At 43.3% G+C, this 24,845-nt stretch overlaps 1 protein-coding gene across 6 annotated transcripts in view; it reads right to left on the bottom strand.

Moving 5' to 3' along the window:
- Positions 1–24,845, bottom strand: part of LOC149304060 (vigilin-like) — a 73,917-nt gene that overhangs the window by 26,701 nt on the left and 22,371 nt on the right. For 3 of the 6 annotated variants that reach the window (XM_089480227.1, XM_089480228.1, XM_089480229.1), the window contains 10 exons: positions 20,234–20,313; positions 16,968–17,080; positions 15,686–15,834; positions 14,340–14,555; positions 10,887–11,093; positions 6,940–7,155; positions 3,040–3,246; positions 2,053–2,160; positions 1,343–1,447; positions 650–728 (listed from right to left, as the gene is read on the bottom strand). In XM_089480227.1, coding sequence (XP_089336353.1) covers positions 650–728; positions 1,343–1,447; positions 2,053–2,160; positions 3,040–3,246; positions 6,940–7,155; positions 10,887–11,093; positions 14,340–14,555; positions 15,686–15,834; positions 16,968–17,043 — 1,363 coding nt within the window. In that variant the 5' untranslated portion in view covers positions 17,044–17,080; positions 20,234–20,313. Of the gene's footprint in view, positions 1–649; positions 729–1,342; positions 1,448–2,052; positions 2,161–3,039; positions 3,247–6,939; positions 7,156–10,886; positions 11,094–14,339; positions 14,556–15,685; positions 15,835–16,967; positions 17,081–20,233; positions 20,314–22,133; positions 22,154–24,845 lie in introns of those variants that run through there. The other 3 variants (XM_089480226.1, XM_089480231.1, XM_089480230.1) reach the window with 2 other exon arrangements.

Genomic DNA, 24,845 nt, shown 5'->3' with positions numbered 1-24,845 from the left:
CGAATTCACACAATCTTCCTCCACTGACTAGAGCATATCTGCGTGGGTTTTTTTTCTCCCAGTTGTGCACACTTTTAGCTGTTTGTATTTTAAAGTGTGCACACCATTTCTCTGAAATGCCTCATGCACTGCATAAACTTAATCTGCCTCAAGACCCTCTGTGGGCCACATGGACAACCAAAATTACCCCAAAATGCTGAAGAGGCTGCAAGTCTATTTCTGATTTTGGAGGAATTAAAAAATAAACAAACAAACACACCTTAAACAGCATAGGAGACCCTGAAATGTATTTAAAAGGTGAACCCCTCCTCCCAGTAATATCCAGGAGACAAGACAATATCTCTTTTTCGGCCAGAAATAAGTCAGTCTAAACAAACTGTGTGCCACAGAAATTGCTGGGTGGGGTGTCACATGCAAAATCAGAGCTAAATTTTGTTTTCCTGTTACAGATGGCTGTTACAAGGCTGAAAATTATGCAGCCTCACAAAGGGTGAAATATTTCCAGCCTTCCAGATTTGCAGAAGTTGAAGCAGAACCAGTCCAAGTGCTGCCTGGCAAGATCTGAAACAGAATTCCCCCATATCCACACCCATACACATTTGATACAGGAGAACCTGCCCATTACCCACTCTGGCATCTCAAAACTCACTGTTGGCACCATTCTTTCCTATCAAGTGACGGTGGAACCTCTGATCGATGAGCACTTCGGTGTAATCCATGCGACTGAGCTAGAAAAAGAATGTGGAGAGGGGGAGAGAGATACAGTAATTAATTGGTCTCATGGTTGTCTGCAGCAGCTCTGTTGCAAGAGAGCTGAATGTGCTGCAGACAGAATCTGCCATGTGGACTCATACAGGGAACAGCATCCTTCTACCATGTGATTGCCCATTTGCCTCAACATACTCTTGAATGCTTTGCCAGAGCAGGATGCTGTCAAAGGATGGGAGAATGATAAATGAGACAGCAACAAATCACTGCTACTGCAGGCACGTTTTATTCCCTCAAGCGATGAAGCTGTGCATTGTTGCTGCTTTCGCTTAGATCTTTTACATAAGGAATCCTAGCAACACAGCTGGTTAAGTCTTCTCAGCCCTGCCTCCCTGGCAGAGGACTAATCTGGAAGTAGTAGCTTCAAAGTGTCATGCAGACAGCAAAGGTCTACTGACCTAGCATTTGTATTTATTCTCTCTCAGTACTAAAATTTTGGGGTGTTCCACTAGAACTGTTTGGAAGGAGGGCGGGGGGATGAATTCACACAATGCAGGGAATTCACCACCACAACACTCACTGGCTTGGGAAGCTTTTAAAAATAAGATTCATTGGAGTTACAAGAGAGGCTCACCAAGTCCCGGATGATCTCTTGTATCTGAGCCTGAGCCAACTCCACCTCTTCAGTAGGTCCCTCTAGCGTGATCTTCTCATCACCATCAGTGAATTCAATGTGAACCTAAAACCAAGAAAACAAACATGCAAACAAATAACATCATATTTGGTATGTCTGGTATAAAAAAAACCCAAGTAAGTAGTAGCCTTCCTTTCAGGCTGAGAATTCACTTACCCAAGGTCAGGCAGTGGGTTTCAGAGGTGGAGCAGGAATCTGCACCCTGGTCTCCTTGAGTCCCAGCCCAACACTGAGACCACTACATCATACCAACACTAAAATTGTCACTCACCCTTGGAAAATAAAAATTACCTCTTGATGATCAGTGAGGCAAACCTTGCAGAAGTTTCCTTTTCATTGCCTATAATGTGTCACAATTGGCTGAAACTTATATGTTTCGGCAGGCTATCTAATCAAAACTTGTGGACTAGCTAATAGCTTGTGGGCTGGTTTGCAAGGTGGTTCTCCAATCCATTAACAAAAATCAAGGGGCATTCAAACAGAGTCTCCAATAATCTAATCCGCCCTGCATCTGGCTTCCAGGGCATTGCCAGATGCTACATTTCACTTTCTTTCACACAGCAAGAAGAATGTCTTAGGTGTTAAAACTGACTTTTGGAAAGCACAGTTTATACTTAGTTACTTGAAGTGAAGGCATCAGAAACACTTGCCTTAGGAAGCTGTTGGGTGATCCTGCCAATGTTCTGTCCTTTTTTTCCGATTATAAAACGATGTAACCAAGCTGGGGCTGTTACTTCAGCTACCATCACACTCTTCGCCTGGAGTGGGGAGGGAAAGACAAAATACACTGACATGGTTAACACTAGTGATGACCTTGAGACTTCAGTTTCTTTATCAATTTCTAGTTTAAGTGAGCATCCTCTTTAGATTCCAATGATAGCTCTTCTATATATTTAAATGTTGTAATGCTTATGTTCTACCTGTAGATGCCACTATAACAACATCTGCTTTAGCACTGATTTCAAGCCACAAAATACCTAGGTCCTAGGAGAACAAATATAGACAGTAAACCTGCGAAAATGGATGAACAGATAGAGATTTCAAAAACAGAGCCTTTGTATCATAATCATGAGATAAGGAAAATGGACCCAGCCTGACAGAACATGACATCTTACTTATAAACAGAAAAGCAGGTGTGGAGTCAGGGAGAAAAAGCCTCATAAACTCAGTTCCAGAGAACAAAGCTATTCATTACTGCTGCTTAAAGTGAATTGTTGTTGTTGTTGTTGTTGTTGTTTGCCTTCCAACCTATGGCAGACCTAAAGCTTGGGGTTTTCTTGGTAAGATTTGTTCAGAGAAAGTTTGCTATTGCCTCTGCCTGAGATTGAGAGCATGTGACTTGCCCAAGGTCACCCAGTGGGTTTCATGGCTGAGCTGGGAATCGAACCCTGGTCTCCAGAGGCGCAGTCCAACTCTGAAACCACTACACCACGCCTGACTCTCAAAGTGAATTATGCCCCACCTTTACTTGAAGTTTGATGTTTTAAAAATTAATTACATAAACTAATTGAAAGAAAGAAGTTGGAAGCTCCCTTTTTCACCACGGATAAAAACATTTGACCACCAATGGTTCTGGCACATCCAGGTCATCAGATGGCTTGTTCAGCCAGTGTTCCTAGCAGCACTAAAACCTTTACCTTGGCATAGACTTGGGTCAGAGCTGGGCCAAGTTTGTCTGGCTCTCCCCGGAGGATGATGGTTTCCGAACTGCTTTCCAGGGGCGGCATCTCCACCGAAACCCCAGTGGCATCCAGAATCTCTTGTAGGGTGTTGCCTTTGGGACCAATGATGTATTTGTGCTGGGACTTCTTCACCTCTACAGAGATTGTGGTTGTCTTGCGCTTCTGAAAGAGAATGAGGCTGCAGAGAATTGTGCAAAGACACCATTGTGTAAATCAGGGTGGGCAAAGTGGAGGGGGGTCACATTTGGCTTCCCAGAGCTGCCCTGGGGTCAATTTGTGCCTCAAAATGCCCTGTGGGGCATTTCTGCCACATTTTTAGGCCCCCTTGGGTCATTTTACTTCTAGGAAAGGACTTTTATAAAAACAAGAAGCAACTTATGTTCATTTTCTTTTGTTAAACAAGTCCTTTCCAGGGCCTAAAATTGCCCAGAGAGGCATGAAAACATGATAAAAACACTCTTCACACTCTTGGGCAAAAATTGATTTTTTAAAAAATTGCAAGGGGAGCAGCCTTCCAAACTGTCCTGGGAGGCCTAATGCAGCCCCTTAGGCTTCCACAATTGCCCAGCCCTGGTGTAAATACACCCAATATTTCCTGGAGGTTATCCATCTAACTAGACGAAATTGGAGTTGTGCCTTATATCACCTTCCATACCCTAGTATAGGGATGTGGTGGCTTAGTGGTTAAGACACCAATTCTGACGATCGGAAGATCGGCAGTTCGAGGCCCAAGTGCCAAATGATGGGGTGAGCTCCTGTCACTAGTCCCAGCTTCTTTCAACCTAGCAATTCGAAAGCATGCAAATACAAGTAGATAAATAGGTACCATTTCAGTGAGAAGGTAATAGCATTTGGTAGTCATGCTGGCCACATGACCACTGGAATCACCTTATGACAATGCTGGCTCTTCAGCCTAGTAACGGAGTAAGCACTGCCCCCTACAGTCAGTTACAACTAGACATTCATACCAAGGGACTACCTTTACCGTTATGGTATACAAACTAGAGCCAAATAATCAAATTAAAACCAATGCTAAACTTTTTTTTAAAACAGGTGCCTGGATAATGAGGGGCATATATTAAAACCACAGCTGGTGTGGGAATGGGGGTATATTTGAACTACAAGTCCCTAAATCCTCCAGCCAACAGAGCAAGAAGCCATATTGACTGTGGTATTGCAGAAATTGTAGTCCAACTGCTCCCTTCTCATTTTAAAACAAACTCTAATCTTTGCTTTTCCCCAACAATTTCCCCTATGTAACTTTAGGCAGATTCATTCCAGTCTCAAATGTTTATACACTCACTCAGCTGCGAGCTGGGAAAACTGCATCCTTATAGATTGGAACATCTTCCTTTAAGTCACACCCAAGGAGCCAATAAGGAAGGATTTGGTCCTCGCTTGTGAAGTATTAATAAGAGTAGAGGAAAGGGTATGATTTCTACAGGAATGCACTCTCCACATTACTTTATTACATACAACCAAAAGCCTTTACAAACAAGCTTCATTTATATACCACTTCATACCACCTAAGCAGTGTCTAAGCAATTTACAACTGTAAGCTAATTTGCCCCCAACAATCTGGGTACTCATTTTAGCGACCTCGGAAGGATGCAAGCCTGAGTCAAGCTTGATCCCTTTTCCTGGTCTTGAACTCACAACCTTGTGGTTTTGAGTGAGTGGCTGCAGTACAGGCATTTAACCACTGCGCCACTGTTAAATCTTCCTATGAAATCACATACAAGAAATTTATAGTAATGCAGTGCTACTCAAAACAGTGGTTCATGGACCAGTGCCAGTCAGCAAGTCATCATCTGCTGGTCCATGGCAAGTTTCCAGGAAAGACTGTGGCCAGTGGGTAGAAACATGGTGTCAATCCCTGGAACACCAGGAAACAAGTCTGCTGGCCCACCACATCAGTCAGCTAAAGAAGCATAGCTGTGATGCACATCATTTTGTTCTCTGGTATCTGTGCCTAGATCTTCACCCAAACACATGAAATTCTCTCCTGCAAAGCAAGAAAAAGAATTGCTTACCCTCCAGACATTGTTGAACTGCAACACTCAGAAGCCCTAGCCAGCAATGAAAAATGCTGGGGATTACTGTCCAAGATCTACAGATCCATGCATTTCACTCCCTAGTTGCAGGAAAGTTATCCAAAATATGGACAGCTTGGCTCTTTCCAGCCACATGAGGGAACAAAGAGGCAGATAGGACACTAAGTACCTACTGAGTATCACTGAAATGTCTTTATCAGCTCCGAGCCCAAAATGGTTTCTAAGCAGGAACCACAGATTAATGGCAGCATATGTGTTTGTCATACAGAATGTCTAGGCTGAAATGCTGGCATCTCCATTGAATGGATTACAGCTGGAAAGAGATATGAAAGATTTCTGAGGCTAGGCTGGTAGGTACATGTGTCAAGGCTTTCTCTGCAGCAGCACTACAACTGTGGAACTCTCTCCTGAGAAGTCAGGTTGGCACCATCCCTTCTAATGATGATGAAAACTCTGCTACTTTTGAGTGGCCTTTGGATCTTAAAATTAATGTTGTTTACTTTGTAGCTGTTTTAAAAACTATTTTAGAGATATTTTCAAGAGAAGCCTCCAATGTTTTAACTGGATTGTGTGTGTATGTGCCTTCAAGTCGCCTTATGACAATCCCATGATCTTCACAGGGTTTTCTTAGGCAAGAAATAGTGAGAAGTGGCTTTCCCAGTTCCTTCCTTTGATATATAGCCTACCAGAATCTAGTATTCACTGGAGGTCTCCGATTCAAGTACTAGCCTAGGCTGACCCTGGCGGGATACAAACCGCCGCTTTGTGGCGCTTCCCCGCCGCCGCCGTTTGCTCCGCGTGGGAGCTGCAGCAGCCAAACCGCGCGGCTCCCGCGCGGAGCAAAAAAGAAGCTCCATTCCGGAACTTCTTCTTGCGGCGCACTGATGACGTCGCGAAGCGCCGCTGGCGCATTCGCGACGTCATAGGCGCCGCGACACGTCTGGACGCTATGTGTCCAGTACGTAAAGATGGCGGCGCCCATGTGGAAGGGGCGCCGCCATCTTGTACGTATAGGATACGTACTAGGGTTAGGGGGGTGCGGAAGCACCGCCCCTTCCTAACCCTAGTACGTATCCTATACGTACTATATGGTGGTTTGTATCCCTCCCCTGCTTAGATTCCAAGATCAGATGAAATCTGGCACCTTAGTGCTTTTACCCATTTGTATATTGACCTGGGGGGGGGGGGGGGGCTGAGAGACAATAAATAAATAAATGCCTTAAAATAAAAAAGAGGGCAGAGGAGGCAATGCTGTCAATTTGGTGGGGGATCTCTTTCAACACCAATGGTCTCAACTTGATATCAGTGTAGAGGCTGCATTCTGGGGTGGGTGGAGGGTGGTACCACAGGCAAAATTACAGGACCAAAGGTATCTGAACCTTTTGGCTTAACTCTTGTAACTAAACCTTACAAGATGCATCTCATTCTTGTATAATGGGAGAAAACAATAAACAAAAACAAAGAAACCAATGAAAAATGGTGTCATGATGAAAGAAGCATTGTCATATGGGAACCTTAAATGGCTGGATTTCTGGCAGGACCTGAGGTTTCCCATTACTGCTGTAACTAATGGTCTGGAGGGCCATCAGTTAAATCCCTTCTGGGATGTAAGCTTCAAGTTGTGCAGGCAATGCCATAGTAAGTGTATGCTACCTTGCATAGTTTTCTTTTATTCCAAGCTGTGGAATGTTTTCACTGCATGGCATGACAAAGGTAACGAGGAAGGTATGCAACTCTACCCATGTTTTCTGAGAAGCTGCAGAGCAACCTTCTCCAACCAAGCAGTCTCTCAGACACTCACCTTATCTTCATAGATCTTGCGGATACGCAGGAGGGCTTGCGAGACAGGCTCCTTTTCTCCAGTGATGATGATCTCATCCTTGTTGACACTGGGTGGTGGGATGTTAATCCGTGCCCCTGTCTCCTGCATGATCTCCTGGACAACTTTGTTGAAGGCACCAGCAATGAACGGGTGAAAGGCCTTCTCCAGGTTCAAGCGCTCCACTGCCCGCTTATCCTAGGACACAATGGAAAAACAATTGGCCCGCTTAAAAACACACAACCCTCTATATCTCCCCAAAGGTTCTTTCTCTTCTAGGACAGACATTCAACACCTGAGAGTCAAGCCTCGGTTCCTTAGTGTGCTTCATTCAGCTCCTCCTCTAGAAACATAGCTGAGGTTAACTCCTCCTTCTCTGTTCAAACATTCACCTAGGAGATTCCTAGGATAAGCTTTCTTTTGAAGAAAAGAGCTGGAACACAGCAACCTGATCCCTTCTCACAGAGGTGGGACCAATCCAGTAATACAAAATTAGTTCAAAACACAGCAGTCAGATTGATTGCTGGTGTATCTTGGAGTGAGCACATGGGGTTGAGACGGCCATGGTCGCCTTGGTCGATGACCTCCGTCTGGGCATCGACAGGGGAAGCGTGTCCCTGTTGGTGCTCTTGGACATCTCAGCGGCTTTCGATACCATAGACCATGGTATCCTTCTGGGGCGCCTGGCAGAGGTGGGAATCGGGGGCACTGCGCTCCAGTGGTTCCAGTCCTACCTCTCTGGGAGGTCCCAGATGGTGCAGCTGGGAGACGTGTGCTCCGATGAGAGGGCCCTTAAAACTGGGGTCCCTCAAGGAGCCATTCTGTCTCCCATGCTATTTAACATTTACATGAAACCGCTGGGAGAGATCATCCAGAGACATGGGGCGCGGGGTTATCAGTACGCCGATGACACCCAAATTATTTTCTCTATGTCTCCGACTGATGCAGTGACTGAGGATGGCGTCTCTCCTCTCGTGGCCTGTCTGGAGTCAGTAATGGGCTGGATGAGGGAAAACTGACTCAAGCTGAATCCAGAGAAAACGGAGCTACTCGTGATAGGTCCCCCTGGTCCAGGAATGGCGGTGGTTCCACCTGTCCTGAACGGGGTCACGCTCCCTGTGAAGGACTCCGTGCGCAGTCTGGGGGTGCTTCTTGACTCGTCCCTTCACCTGACTGCTCAGGTGAATGCGACGGTCAAGAGCACCTGTCATCAGCTTCGGCTTATTCGCCAGCTGCACCCATACCTGGCCCAGAGGGACCTTGAAACTGTGGTACACGCTCTGGTAACCTCGAGACTGGATTTCTGCAATGCACTCTACATGGGGCAACCCTTATACCAAACCCGGAAGCTACAAATGGTACAAAACATGGCAGCCAGGCTGGTCACTGGTACTACCAGGGCCAGCCACATTACACCGGTGTTAAAAGATCTGCATTGGTTGCCGATTCGCCTCCGGGCGCAATATAAGGTGTTGGTGATGACCTATAAAGCCCTAAATGGCTTGGGCCCAGGATACCTGAAGGACCGCCTCTCCCCATACATTCCATCCCGCACCCTCAGAACATCTGGGCAGCAACTACTTAGGGTTCCCGGGGCTAGGCTTGTCTCTACCTCTAGGAAGACATTTTCCATCGCCGCCCCGGCCCTCTGGAATAAGCTGCCCATAGAGCTCCGCTCGGCCACCTCCCTGGCTCAATTTAGGAGGGATTTAAAGACCTTCCTCTTTAGTGATGCATTCCCCGACTAAAGTCCAATGGGCCTCCTCCCTCTTCACTTGCAAGGGGATAGGCTAACTCGGGGCTTTTCTGTTTTTTTTAATTGAATCTGTTCTGTATTAATGTTTTTATTGTACTGTTTTTAACGTGCTGTTAACCGCCCTGATCTGTTGGAAGGGCGGTATATAAATAAAAAATTTTATTTTATTTTTATTATTTATACCAATATTAAAATTACTCCATGGTTGCCAGTAAATTCCCAGGCAAGGCACAAAGTGTTAGTTATTACCTCTAAAGCCATGGTTTGGGCACACGTTACCTATAGATCGCTTCCTCGTGTATAATCTGCCCCATACACTCAGGTCTTCTGCAAGACATTCACTTCAACTGGCTATGACTAGACTGGCAACCATCATCCAGAAGACCTCTTCATTGGCTGCCCCTACACTGTGGAATAATCTGCCTAGAGAGATTTGTCAGCTAAATATGTTGTCTGGATATGAAACAGTATTAAAGACCTATCTCTCCTGGCAAGTCTATCCAGTTGGATTTTAAACTATGAATTTTTAACTGGTATATTTTTAATTTTATGTTGAATGATTTTAATGTTTTTACATGTTTTAATCTATGTTAACCTATGTTACCCCCCTCAAGGCAGATAACAAATGTTATTATTATTCCCTACCTCAACCTCGCCCAAATTATTCTTATGTTACTTCTGCAAATTCTGGATTTAAGCCATGCCATGAAGCATCCTTCTGGAATAGTGTGTTTTGAACAAAATGAATATTAATACAGGGCTCCAATGAATACCAGGTGCTGTAGGCTATATTTCAAAGGAAGAAACTGACAAAACTGCCTTTGATTGTTCCTTGCTTAAGAAAACCCTATGAAATTCATGGGGTTGCCATAAATAAACAGGGTACTTGAAGGCAGACACACACAGAGAGAATAAGCAGTACTTTAAGGATGAACTTTATCCAAGTTAATTGGAAGAAGCATTTATTTACGTTTTTCAACTAAGATTTGAGGGTGAGAATCAGAGAGTAAGGGGAAGAGGGAACTAACTGCCACATTATTGTTGTACGGAATACTTTCTTTTTTTCTTACTGTTTTAATTGCTTTTATTTATTCATTGCCTCGGGAGCCCTTGTGGACTGCGAGGCAATATAGAAATATCGCAAACAAACAAATAAGAAAGACTCAGGTAGTTACAAAATGTCTGATGGAGAGAGGACATGGTCTTTCCGACTGCATAATTAGAATTTTTTTTAATTCTCAGTTTTATTGAGACATTAAAGGACATTACAGACTAAATATATACATTTCTGTAAGAAAGCAATATAAAGTTTCTTTTTTTTAAAAAAAGACAATACATGAGCAACAATAGACAATGATCATCATCAGCAACACCAATTTCTTTCCTACTTCAAACCTCTAACCTCTGACAAGCGAACAACACTAAACTAAAAGCTTGACTTCCTTGACTTGTCCCTCTTAATCAAATATGTTCTATCCATATACACGCACTTTCTAATTTTATATATTAAAAAAATACTCTAAAAAGAAAAAACCTATCAGAAAAAAAATAAAAACATGGATAGCATGCCTTCCCCCATTAGTTATTATCTCAAATTTAAACTTTGGGGTGATTCAGGGGACAACTTCCCCTCTCTCCTCCTGAAATGGGAGCAACCAGAAACTATACATCTCAGCCTACCACTAATCCCCAAAAATGCTGAAAATCAAGACCAAATATCACTGGTTAAAAGGTGAATAGGGGGCTCTGGGGCAAAAACAAAAGTACATGAGTACAGTGCACCTTGTTTTATAAGAAAACAATGCTCCTGGGAGTGTGGTTCTCCATTTTTTTTATTTTTTAAATGTAGCACCAGTGCAGAAGGCCTTTGAAGGTCACAAAAACATGAAGGGCTAGCATGTACCCTGCCCATGTTGCTTACCACACTATATATCTATTCTGCACTCTGTTAAAAACTCCAGATATCTAGAGAAGACAAATTCTGTTTCCTCAGTTACTCATGTTGCCTTTTACTTACTAGATCATTGAATGAAGCACTAATTGATTTAAAAATCCCATGGAGAAGTTGTAAATCCAACTACTGAATGGACTAGAAACCTCTGGTGCAGCTTGTCATGCTGGCCTTCCTCCACTGGAGGGAAGGAAGTAAGACCAGCAAATCTCAGCCACTCACCTGCTCAGCCGAGATCAGCAAAATCTCATGCCGTGCTTTCTCAATGCCTTCCTTGGTGCCAGTGATCTTAATCTGGTTGCTGGGGTCCTCAGGCCGTGGGATGTTGATCTTGGTGGCCGTCTTCAGCTCGAGCTCCTGCAGTTTTTCGCCATTTTTGCCAATTACAAAGCGATGGTGTTCCTTGGGGATTGTGACAGTAGCTGAAGCCTGAAGAAGTGGGCAAAGATTGTAATGAAATTGAGCTATTAAAATGCAGTCCAGGCCCTACTTCAGTGCTTGACTGAGCAGTATAACAACTTAGAATACAGTATCTTATAAAAGAGAAACTATTCTAAAATTTGAGGCAAATCCCCTCAAAACACCTCCTGCCAATATCTTTAGCCCTCCCAAATTATAATGAAGTAAACAAGTAAATGTTATCACTAACAGAAAGAATATAATGCTCTACCAGTCAATGGCTGATATCTGCATAGGGAGATAAAGTTCCACACAGGTGGGATTTCACTCTCTCTCGCCTTCCTCATGCTGGGGCCACTGCGGCAGGGTCATGTAGTGGCCAAAGGTGGCCGAGAAGCACCCGTATAGCCTGATATACTAAAAAAGGAATTCCTGGGAATCCTTTACAGGTCCCAGAGGATGACATCATCATTGTGCATTGAAATATAGGAATGAATACCAGATGCTGAAGGCTACATTTTAGAGGAAGGAGTTGGCAAGGGCATTACAAGGCGGCTGCAGTCCACAACAAATGATACCCCAGGGGAGTGTACACCCAGTGGGACGTGCGGTTGCTGGATGAGCAAGAATGGGTGTCGCCTCCTGTTGTCGCTTACCCAGCTGCTGCACCAGACCTGGAATGGGCTGCCAGGAGGCCACAGTACTGCTCCCCTTCAGCAGCCACTGGTGGGGTATGTGACACCTTCTGGGTTTGGCCATGCAGTAGTCCACCACCAGCCCCTCCCCAGCAGCATTATCCAGGCATCCCCAGCAGGTGACACTAACCCTAGTGATACCACTGGGCAAAAATATCACTAAGTATTCTTTGCCTAAAAAGACTCTACGGAATTCATGGGATTGCCACTAAGTTGACAAGGGACTTGAAGATAGATACACACAGAGAGAGGAACATAGCTGGACACTCCTTGATTGACCTCTGCCCTCCCCCAACCATTACATGCCCGTGCTAGAAGGGCACAAGAGGAAGGTGAGGCTGGACAGGGTAGGGGTCATTGTGTGGGGGAGGCAGTGAATGCTTCCATTGGCAACAACCATAAACAATACATGCCAGCACAAACAGGATGCCAACCATTTTGTTTTTTGAAAGTAGGACTACCATTATGTCCTCCATAGATCAAAATAGATAAGAGTATTAATTGCAAGTAGAATTCAGAGATATGGCTGTGTTAGTCAGGATATCAGTATGCAAAGGGATCTTGTAGCACCTTTGGATTAAATGAGTGAAAGATGTGGTATATATGCTTTCATAGATTTGCATCTGAGGAAGTAAACCAAGTCTACGAAAGCTTATGCTAAAACTTCTTTTGAATAATTAGTCTCAAAGGTGCTACAAGATTCCTTTGCATACTGTTAACTACAGCCTGTCGCTTCCAAGTTTTGTTATGAAGATTAGGTGGGCAACAACCACACATTTCTTTCCTCACCTTCTGCTTACTCTTACCATTGGGAGACTATTATTTTTTGAAAGTGATTGCTTGTCCTGTTCACTGATAAAATAAAATATCTGAACAGATTATATTAAAATGCATAGGTAATATAAGAAGTACTTTTTTAAAAAATTAAAAATTAAAAAAATATTCAAACTACCAGCATGAAAACAAAAGAATCAATACCAACTGGTGAGGAATAGCATATACAAATATGTTTTCCACAGATGTTTAAAGCTTAACATGAACTCTGTTTCTAAGACCACACAGGGCAGAATGCTTCAGTGTATGGGTGCCACCATTGAGAAGGCCCATCTTTATAATGTTTATTTATTATTTATTTATTTCCAAGATTTATACCCCACCCTTTTCCCGCAGTGGGATTCACTGTTACCCCAGTGACATTATTTTGTCTGCCGAACAGCCAATAAGGCGTCCATTGAAGATCTCAGGGGACAACTAGGCAGATGCAGAGAAAGGTAGATACTCGAGCCCCAAAGCATTAGGACAAGGAGGGAGAATGTCTCTCTGTGTCTCTGACTGATGCAGTAACTAAGGATGGTGTCTCTCCTCTGAATGCCTGCCTGGAGTCGGTAAAGGGCTGGATGAGGGAAAACAAACTCAGTCTGAATCCAGAGAATATGGAAGTACTGGCGATAGGTTCTCCAGGCCCGGGGAAGGAAATTTATCCACCTGTCCTGAATGGGGTCACACTTCCCCTGAAGGACAAAGTTCACAGTTTAGGAGTACTTCTGGACTTGTCCCTGCAGTTGACAGCTCAGTTAGATGCGATGGTCAGAAGTGCTTGCTATCAAGCCAATGCGACCCTACCTGGGCCAAAGGGACCTTGAAACTGTGGTACATGCTCTGGTAACCTCTCGCTTAGATTTCTGTAATGCGCTCTACATGGGGCTATCCTTGTACCAAGCTCAGAAGCTACAGTTAGTTCAAAATATGGCAGCCAGACTGGTCACGGGGGCATCTAGGTTTGACCATATAACACCTATTTTGAAAAATCTTCACTGGCTGCCCATTCGCTTCCGAGCGCAATACAAGGTGTTGGTTATTACCTATAAAGCCCTATATGGCTTGGGCCCGAGTTACTTGAGGGCATCCGCATCCCCCCATATAATCCGCCCCGCACACTCAGAACATCCAGGAAGAATCTGTTGGAAGTCCCTTCATCCAAATATGTCTCCACTTCCCAAAAGGCCTTTTCAGTGGTGGCCCCGCGGATGTGGAATAATCTTCCCGAGGAACTCCGTCTGACGACCCCCCCTAGAAGCATTTAAAAAGAGATTAAAAACCCTTCTCTTTTGTCAAGCCTTCCCCCCTGAAGAATGAAGCTGTGTATTCTGTTGCCATCGATTCTCTGCTTTACCCTTTGAATGATTGTGTTGGAGTTTTTAGTGTTATATATTGTATATTTGTAATATGGATTTTATGAGATGTGTTGTACTTGGTTTTATCGACTGTAAACCGCTTTGATCTTTGGAAAAGCGGTATACAAATAAAATTTATTATTATTATTATTATTATTATTATTAATCAAAGGTGACAGAAATTCTCAGGCATTGCATTTTAGTGGTAGGTAGGGCCAAAGCTGAAAAAATGGGACCAAAACTATTTGCATATTTTGGTTAAAACTTTTACTGCCAGTAAGTGAACTGTACAAGACAAAATGGGGGGAAATGTGGAATTAAGATTTTAAGTAAAATTCTCATTTATTGGGAAGGCAAGTAGATGACTGGTGTTATGTTGTCATAGGATAGAAGACCTTCATACACACCTGGGTCTGAAGCCGAGCGACAATTTCCTTCCGAGCTTTCATGACGGAGTCCAGTTTGCCTGTAACCATGATGGACAGGCCCTGGTCTTTGGCCAAGGAGAGCTCAATGTGAGCCCCCGTCTTCTGCATGATATCCACACAAACTTTGGCCTCATCACCTTCTCCAAACTGGCTGTTGTCCTTGTAGCGTCGCTCTTCCAGGGGGACGTGAAACACCTGCCGAGAAGAACCCATAGACCATGACTACAAAATTACTACTCTGAATGTAAGAATAGCCCTGTCCAGTGAGACCAAGAGGCATTTTAGGCAAGAGGTTCATGAAATTTCTTCTAGAAGCCCCCTCGCTTGGAAAGAAAACAATAGCTTGTCCCCATTTGTCATTGGTATCTGATATTCAGAGGTATACTGCCTTTGAATATGGAGGCCTCGTTTAGATATTATGCCCAGCAGTCACAGAGAGACCTATCCAGTTTGAATTTGTCTAATTCTCTATTAAAGCCACATTTTTTTTCACAAAAAAAAAGAGTCCATGCATCAGTGTAATGTTGCATGCAATTCCCCCCACCTGTTGCAAATCTAAAAACATGAATTCTAATACTACAGGACTGAAAGTTCATATCTACTCTTCCTTGCTCCATTTTCATAAGTCTCTCTTCCAGGGGGTATCCCACAAAAGCCATTTTTCTTTTACTAGGAAATGCCCAACATTATAGCATTTTCCCTATTAATTATTACTTACCTGTTACCTTTATATCCTACCTTTTCTCCAATGAATTCAAGAGGGTGTATATGGTTCTCTTCCTCTGCATTTTAACCTCACAACAACTCTGTGAGGTAGGTCAGTGGCTGCTCCAAGATCACTCAATGTGTTTCATGGCTCAGTGAGGACTAGACCAAACTCTCTCAGGACTCTAAGGCTGCATCTGGACTGCAAAATTAATGCAGTTTGACACTGCTTTAACTACCATGACTCAATGCTATGGAATTCTGGGATCTCTCACTTTGCAAGATAGTTAGCCTTCTCTGTCAGACAGCTCTGATGCCACAACAAACTACAAATCCAAAGGTCCCATAGTTTGGATCCATGACAGTTAAGTGTCAAACAGCATTAATTCTGTAATGTGGCAGCAACCTCAAAATTAGAATCCAGTATTGCTAGGATGGGCAACTTCTTTCAGATGTTGTTGGACTGCAACTTCTGTCAGCCACAGCTGGCACAGTCCAACAACATTTGGACAGACATAGTTACCCACTCTGCTCCACAGGGAAGCTTTCTGACCCCCTTGAGGCATGCTGGGAAATCCTGCTGAAGCAAGAGCCTCTATGGTCCAACTCTTCACACTCACCTGGGTGATGACAGAGGATTTGATAGGCCGGATTTTGTTCCATACTCCTGTAAGCTCACTGGACTTTTCCCCAGGTGTCCCTTTTTCCGGGAGTGGAGGGAAAGCTTCCAAGTAAGTGGGGATGTAGGCCTCATCCTCTGGGACACCACCTGTCCATCAGAAAGAGAAAGAGCTTACACAACAAGGGAAAAAACTCTGCTAAAGAGAGAAAGCAACAAGAGCAAACCAGGGTATGGAGGGAAATAAAGCTCTTTAGCTTCAAAATAAATGGATGCCAGCATAGTGTGGCCGGAGGGGAGGAAAACAGTTGCAGCAGGGTGACCAGGGCCAGGAAAAGCTCCAGGGTGGAAAGAATTTGTTATTTGTTATCAACTGCCCTTGAGTCAGCCCCGATTCATGGCAACCCTGTAGATGAGACATTTCCGAGACCCTCATCCTCCACTGCTCTGTATAGGTCTTGCAAATTCAGGCTTGTAACCTCCCTGATTGAGTCTATCCATCTGGTGTATGGTCTCTCTCTCTTTCAACAACCTTCTACTTTTCCTAGCATTATTGTCTTTTCTAAGATGTCATGCCTTCTCATGAGGTGGCCAAAGTAAGACAGCTTCAATTTGATCATCTTGGCTTCCAGGGAGCTTTCAGGCTTGATCTGTTCAAGGGCCCATTTGTCTTTTTAGCTGGCCGCAATATCCTAAGTACTATTCTCCAGCACCACATATCAAATGAGCTGATTTTTTTCTTATTTGCTTTCTTCACTGTCCAGCTCTCCCATCCACACATGGTGATGGGGAATAGAATGGCTTGGACTATTCTAACTTTAGTGCTCAGTTGTATAGTTTCACACTTTAGAATCTTATCTAGTTCTTTCATAGCTGCCTTTCCCATTCTTAGTCTTCTGATTTCTTGGCTGCAGTCTCCATTCTGATCAATGTTTGATCCAAGGAACGGGAACTCTTTCCCTATTTCGATTTCCTCATTGTCTAGGTTGAATTTATATATATCCTTTGTGGTCATTATTTTTGTTTTCTTTATGTTCAGATACTCAATGTTATTTTGTGCCTCTATAACTTACTAAACTTTTTTCAGTTTTCTTTACATTTTCTAGTGTATGCATAATCTATAGCTTTCTGCAGTAGGCCAGAAAACTCCCCAAAATTCTCATTTAATTATTGATGGCAAGGCCATGAACAATCAAATCTGGATAAGTTAAACCTGTGGAAGTAAAGATTTGACTGTAGATGCTCCCATCTCACCCTGTTACAAAGATTTTTGGCCATCTTACCTCGTGTTTCCTCATCCCTCAAGCCGCTGCGGTGTTCAGCAAAGCTCTCAGGTGTTAACACTGCTACCGAGCTCATAGTTTCAAACCCAGATTTGCGCGTTTCCGGTATTCCACTAGTTTGGGGGAAAAGAACAGAAAAAAACCACAAGGAGTTGACTAAACCACTTTGTAACCATACTTGACAGGATATCATCAGTCCAAAACATTTGTGTTTCAGCCATTCTGGTACCTGGATATGTAGAACTGCCTTCTACCAGGTATGCTTTTCCAGATACTTTCTTTATCCTTTGAAGTTGCCTTCTGTATCAGAGCTTGGAGACTACTAATACTACTATTACTAACAACAACGTCTCCAAGCTCTGCTGGTACTCCTCCTCATTTCCACTGAGATATAGCAGAAATGGGGAAGTGTGGCCTATGGGCCTCATTCAGTCCCAGTTTGAGTACACTTCCTTTTTGCAAAAAGTATGCAAAGAGATCTTGTAGCACCTTTAAGATTAATTGTATGAAAGAAGTTGTAGCATAAGGTTTCATAGACATGTTCTACTTGACCTTCCTTCCTGGTCATCAGTTCACTCCATGCATATAAGTCTATGGAAGCTTATGCCACAACTTCTTTTGCATAGTTAGTCTCCAAGGTGCTACAAAATCCTTTTGCATGCTGATCAGATTAACATGACTGTGTCTCTCACTTTAACAAAAAGGTTCACTTCCTGGTTCTGGTTCTATTTCTGAATAGAACTTGCCAGCAAGGCCACCAAAATGTGTCAAAATGTGTGGTGGAGATATGTAGTCTTCCAAGGTCTTTGGGTGGGCCAATGTGACCCCAGCAGTTGTCCACCCCTAAAACACATGAATTTGCCAAAAGAAAGGGCATTTTTTATTCCTACTGCACCTCTTAGGCAAGACAAGAGGAAAACACTCAGAAATCCAGTTGCCTAGGAGCATGTTATTGCTTATCTTCGTCTTTTACTTCCTAGCAGGTGAGACCCTCACTGTTCTAAAGGACTGATGTATATGTGCTGGAATTTGAAAAACTTTTTCTGGGCCTGCTGAATGCCTAGTTTCACCTCTATCAGCACTAAAGAAAAACATACAACTACAGCAGGTCATTGGAAAACACTGGGGTTTGGTTACTGAACCCCATGTGAATACCAAAATCTATGGATGCTCAGGTCCCATTATGTATAATTTATTTATTTTTATTTACTTCATTTATATGCCACATTTCTCCCAAGATGGGATCCAAGGCAGCTATACAATGGTTACACAGTGGCTTTACAATTTGCTTTTGGATTTTTCCCCCTTTTTAAAAAAACATTTTCAAGGTGTGGATGGTTGAATCCATGGATGCAGAATCCATGGATATGGAGGTCTAACTGCATGTTGTTTACCCCAACGTTGCTGTCTACCAAGTCTCAATACAGTGGGCCCTTAGTATCCACTGAGGTTTGGTTCCAGGACTCCCCATGAATACCAAAATCTGTGGATGTTCAAGTCCCATTAAATACTATATAGTGGATAGTAAAATGGTGTCCCTTATATAAGATGGCAAAATCAAGGTTTTTTTGTATATTTTGGGGGTATTTTCAAACCAGGGATGCTTGAATCAGTGGACAAAGAATCTGTGGACATGGAGGGCCAACTGTACCTAGTGGCTCACCCTGAGAATTTAGTGGCCCAAAGAGTCTATCTATTTCTTTCTTTTTGTTTGTCTATCAAACAAAACCGGAAACTCCACAGCAACTCGGAGCCATTGGCAATCATATTTGAAAACTCCTGGAGAACAGGAGAGATCCCAGCAGACTGGCGAAGGACAAACGTTGTCCCCATCTTCAAAAAGGGGAAAAAAAGAGGATCCCAACAATTATCGTCCAGTTAGTCTGACATCAGTTCTAGGAAAGATTCTGGAGCAGATCATTAAACAGAGAGTCTGTGAACATCTAGAAGGCAATGCCATCATCCCAAAAAGTCAACATGGGTTTCAGAGAAACAAGTCATGCCAGACAAATCTAATCTCTTTCTTTGATAAAATTACCAGCTTGGTAGATGAAGGGAATGCTGTGGATATAGTATATCTTGATTTCAGTAAGGCCTTTGACAAGGTTTCCCATGACATTCTTGCAAACAAGCTTGTAAAATGTGGGCTAGACAAAGGAACTGTTAAATGGATCTGTAATTGGTTGACCAGCCGAACCCAAAGGGTGCTCAACAATGGCTCCTTTTCATCCTGGAGAGAAGTGACCAGTGGGGTCCCACAGGGCTCTGTCCTGGGCCCAGTGCTATTCAACATCTTTATCAATGACCTGGATGACAGAATTGGGAGCATACTTATCAAATTTGCAGATGACACCAAATTAGGGGAAATAGCTAATACCCCAGAGGACAGGATCAAGATTCAAAATGACCTGAATAGACTAGAAAGCTGGGCCAAAGCTAACAAAATGAAATTCAACACAGAGAAATGTAAGGTACTGCACTTAGGGCGGAAAAATAAAATGCACAGATATAGGATGGGTGACACCTGGCTGAATGAAACTACGTGTGAAAGGGATCGAGGAGTCCAAGTAGACCATAAGTTGAACATGAGTGAACAGTGTGATGCGGCAGCTAAAAAGGCCAATGCTATTTTAGGCTGCATCAATAGAAGTATAGTGTCTAGATCAAGAGAAGTAATAGTGCCACTGTATTCTGCTTTGGTCAGGCCCCACCTAGAATATTGTGTCCAGTTCTGGGCGCCACAATTCAGAAAGGACATTGAGAAACTGGAGCGTGTCCAAAGGAGGGCGACAAAAATGGTGAAGGGTCTGGAAACCATGCCCTATGAGGAACAACTTAGGGAGCTGGGGATGTTTAGCCTGGAGAAGAGAAGGTTAAGAGGTGATATGATAGCCCTGTTTAAATATTTGAAAGGATGTCATATTGAGGAGGGAGCAAGCTTGTTTTCTGCTGCTCCAGAGAACAGGACCCGGAACAATGGATCAAGCTACAGGAAAAGAGATTCCACCTGAACATTAGGAGGAACTTCCTGACAGTAAGGGCTGTTCGACAGTGGAATGCACTTCCTCGGAAGGTGATAGAGTCTCCTTCCTTGGAGGTCTTTAAACAGAGGCTGGATGGCCATCTGTCAGGGATGCTTTGATTTGGATTTCCTGCATGGCAGGGGGTTGGACTGGATGGCCCTAGTGGTCTCTTCCAACTCTACGATTCTATGATTCTATGAACTCATACTTCCTTTGTTAACAAAGAGAGGGAATAAAGCTTACCTGCAAAATGGTCAAAAGCCAGAAGGGTCCGTCCTGAACGAGGCTACCTGTGGCGCTTCAGCGTGACGGCGGCTTTGGTCCTGGAAAAAGAATTGAGAGCTCTCAAGCCCCACTATAGCTCAGGCAAGGCAGCTTATAGAAGCCTAAATCTTTTTGCCATCAAATGCCTCTTCATGCTCCCTAGTAAGTGTCAAGGGCGATTTCATTGTGTTTTTGGCCCTCTTTGGGACAAAAAGAAAGGCCTTTTTTAAACAGAAAGTGACTCAGAATTCAACTTCTGGGTCACGTGTTATTGAAAGGAAGGCAACTGATGGCTCTGAAGTATCTGGGGATACCTCAAAATGTGGCAGAAGTGCCCCTGGATGTCCTTGGGAAAGTTGGAAACTCTCTCTATATATATAAATAAAAAATCAGGCTGGGGGCCTCAAAATTGCACCGGGGGGGGGGGGGGGCTGCGCTTTCTCCACCCGTTCTGCACAGGCAAATGCTAAACTTGCTTTTGTCCCACATCCCTAAATTTATGACTGCCTCTCACTAATGGGAAATGTTTCTACCAACCCGTATAACAGGACCAAGAGAAGTAAAATATCTTTATTTTAATAAGGCAAAGTATGCAGAACTCCCTTCCCAACTCTTACTATGTTATCCATGTTATAACTGTTTGCATATAACATCACATGATGCTGGTACAATATTTAACAGATATTTAAATAATCATTTATGTGGCCATGTGTGGTGAAATATTATTTCCTCCAAGCGACCAGAATTTCCTTTTTGGTTTTATGGATGAATGCTTTTTTTGTTTGTGCGTTAAAGGCCAAAAACAGCTATTCATATGTAATCAGACAAGCTTTCTTAGCAAGGCTTCAGGATGGTGATGCTTACTTCTTTCTGTGAATGAAATTCCATTAAGTAATGCCACCAAAAGATTATATTCACTTTCTGTGTATTTCTAGCCTCTTGCAGACATTTAGCAGTGAGCCAAAAGCAAGCTAAGGAGGACATATCTATGCTTCTGGTCCTCATACTCAGAAATTAATAAAGCTACCAGGTCATCCAAATTCAGGCTTTCTAGATGTTCTGCTGTGTTTTTGGAGAGATATAAACACTCTCCATTTGGGTGAAACTGTTTTGGAAAAGGGTGGAGCATGCAGCCTTTGCCTTTCAGAGGAACCAAAACAGCTCCTTAAAGAAAAGTCTCAAGTGATGTCCTCTCAGCACAACCAGAACTCTTGAAAGTACTGTTGGAATCTGTTAAACTGAAGGAGTCATTGGTAACTAATGCAAACAAATGTATAGGTTGAGTCTCTGAGTTCATTTATAATGTAGAAACAATGCAGTCTGATATTACTTTAACTACCATCATTCAATCCTTCAGAATCCTTGGTTTTATAGTCTTGAGAGACACCAGCACTCTTTGGCACAGAAGGATAAAGACCTTGTAAAACTAGAAATCCCAGGATTCCACAGGATGGAGCTCTAGTACTTAAAATGGTGTCAAAGTGCATTATTTTTTATAGTGTAGGTGCATCCTTCCTTTTCTGGAATTCCAAAATCCAAAACATTTTTCATGGGTGGCTAAGACAGTGACACCTTTGCTTTCTGATAGTTCAATGTACACAAACTTTGTTTCATGCACGAAATGATTTTAAAAATATTATTCAAGATTACCTTCAGGCTATATGTATAAGGAGCATATGAAATGTAAATGAATTTTGTTTCAGCTCGGGCCCCATCTCCTAGACATCTCGCTATATATGTGTAGGCCAACACAGGTATTCCAAAATCCAAAACAAACAAACAAACAAACCAAAAACCCTGAAATCCCAAACACTTCTGGCCCCAAGCATTTTGGATAAAGCAGACTCGATCTGTACAACCTGGGATATCATGTTCTTACAGGCAAATGGTAATGCGCACCCCCAGCAATCTCTTGGGTGCACGGTTGCTGTACAGATGCCATCCGCATGAGCTGCTTTCCCCCTCCTCGCCCAAACTCAAATTCCCATTCACCACACGCAGGGCACCCACTGTCGGGGAGGTAATGTCACCCCCTGCTCCCAACCCCCACAAAGCAAAAGCAAGATAACAGCTAAGCCGCACAGAGCCAGCCTATGGCGAGGATTTGAGAGAAATCCTCTTAACGGAACCAGGAAGGAAAGAAGAGCGCTCACACTTGCCACAGACGTTCACCTTTGCGTCAGAGCTGCATCCAACAGGCAAGGTTGTGAATGGAAGAGGAGAAAGAACCATCCGGTTCCCCCTTCCAGCACATATAGGCCTAATCCTGGAGCATACTTTAAAAGAGCAAAATTATTTCCCTAGATAGTGCTTTTTGTGACCTTTAATTAACCTTATGAGGACCAGAGATAAAGAGGTAGATATGTTGGATGGAAAGAAATTAATACAGGGTCAGGGATTGCCAGCTGCTTCTCCTTCTTCTTTTTCCAGGAGAAGCAAAATAGAAAAACTCGCACAAGGCATGAGCTCAACTCATTTATGACATCCACTGCCATCTTATGACTGCAAGTTCAATGGAATGAAAAGCCATCTGGACTCCAAGGGGAACTGTGGGCTGAGAAATCCAGAAGACACCAGGTTAGAAAACAATAGGACAGATTAGTGATGAAACTCATTGGGTGACCTTTGGCAAGTCACATTCTCTCAGCCTCAGAGGAAGGCAATGGCAAAACACTTCTGAACAAATCTTGCCAAGAAACCCCATGGTAGATTCGCCTTTGGTCACCATAAATTGGAAATGACTTGAAGGCAGACAACAACAAAGTGATTCCCAAACCCTGGTCCTACAGGTGTTTTGAACTTCAGCTTCAAGCCTCAGCCATCGTAGCCAATAGTTTGGGTTCTGGGAGCCAAAGCCCAAAACACCTGGAAGGCCAAAGTTTGGAAATCACTGGGATAGACAATATGATGCTGAATGAATTAATGGTCTAGCTCTGTATAGGGCCACTTAGAGCCTGGAAAAGTTATTTTTGGATTTTAATTACCTAAGGCCATGCTTGCTTGGGCAGTGGTAGTGGTGGGAGTGAATATCCAAAAAAGTAATGTTTATTTGCTCTGAGAAGGTGACATAGAGCTCTAATGCAACTGCCCATCCCAGTAAGCAAACTGCGTCAGGGATGCTTTGCATTAACTGTTAGTGAAGTCTACACTAGTGTAATTCAAAGTGGTAGGCTGCAAACCAATGTTGGTCCCTGGCAAGGTTCCAGGAAAGAAAGAGCTAAAGTCAATGGACTTGATGCTGATTCCTTTCATGTTGGGGGTATGTGGGGGAACTTTTACATCTTGGGTTGCCAGAGTAGAAACTGGAGACATTCTTTGCACCTTTAATGGCTGTTTAGAAGAGGGGATTTAAGTAGGTCTTATGTGATCAGCGACACTTGCTCAAATTTCCTGTTCTGCACAACTATTAAAGGCACAGGAGCTGCCTCTAGTTTTTCATGTGGCAAACCTACCTGGATCAGACAGCTTAAGTACCAGTGCTCTATGCATGCAGCAAGAAAGGTTGGTGTGTTAACATCCACTCTGTCATTTCAGACTGTCGGGGAACTGGTCTGTTTTTATTTCCATGTGTGACACTGTCTTTACATGGTCCTCTACAGAAAATTCCAGCCTGTAGATTTTTTGAAAAGATAACTCAGGGAGCCAATGCGGTGTAATGGTTTGGAGGTTGGACTACGAATCTGGAAAACAGGGTTCGAATCCCTGGAAACCCACTGGGGGATCTTAGGCAAGTCACATTCTCTCAGCCTCAGCGGGAGGCAAAGGAAAACCCTTCTCTGAACAAATTTTTGCAAGACAACCCTGTGATAGGTTTGTTGTAAGTCGGTAATGACTTGAAGGCACACAACAACAACAATACAGTGAACCCTTGTTATATGCTGGGGTTTGGTTCCAAGATTGCCTGTGTATAACAAAATCAGTGTATGCTGAAGTCCCATTAAATATAATGACTTAGCAAAATGGTGTCTCTTATAAAAAATGGAAAATCAAGGTTTGATATTTGAAATTTATACTTTTTTTGAATATTTTCAAACCGTGGATGCTTGAATCGCCATGTATAAAAAATCCGTGTATAGGCCCACTGTACATCAGGAAGAAAGGTTCTAGGCTGTCTTAATTCCTGCTGTGCTAGTTTTCTACCTCCATGGACTCATTTCTTTGGCTTAGTGTTGCATGCGAACTCAGTCACTGTGTTTTATTGATTTGGGGACTAAGTGTAGTCATGTGGGGGGGGGGGGGAGATGTTTTAAAAGTCACCACGCAAGGCCTTTCCTCTTATTTCGCTTCCCCAAATTAAGTACTATCTTGCTCCTGGGACATACTAGTCACCAATTCAAGGTGGTAGTAAAATTCCTGCTACATTCTGAATTGCCTTCCTGCCTGCTAGCTACCTACGGAAGTCCAAGCCATGCAGTCCTAACCTCAGCACTGTCATTCAATGGGAGAAAACACTGAATTCCAGTTGCCTTCCTGCTGTGCATCCCGCTGCACTGACCGAGTTGCAACCTCATCTTCTTGATGCAAACCGACAGTACAGCAGCCTCTGGCCATCAATAAATAAAGAAGAGAGAGGCGAGCACTAAAGATACAA

This window comes from Sceloporus occidentalis, unplaced genomic scaffold (assembly GCF_023333645.1).
Source record: "Sceloporus occidentalis isolate IW3139 unplaced genomic scaffold, rSceOcc1.0.p SCAF_14, whole genome shotgun sequence".
Lineage (NCBI taxonomy): Eukaryota > Metazoa > Chordata > Lepidosauria > Squamata > Phrynosomatidae > Sceloporus > Sceloporus occidentalis.
This window is presented reverse-complemented; position numbering and strand designations above follow the sequence as displayed.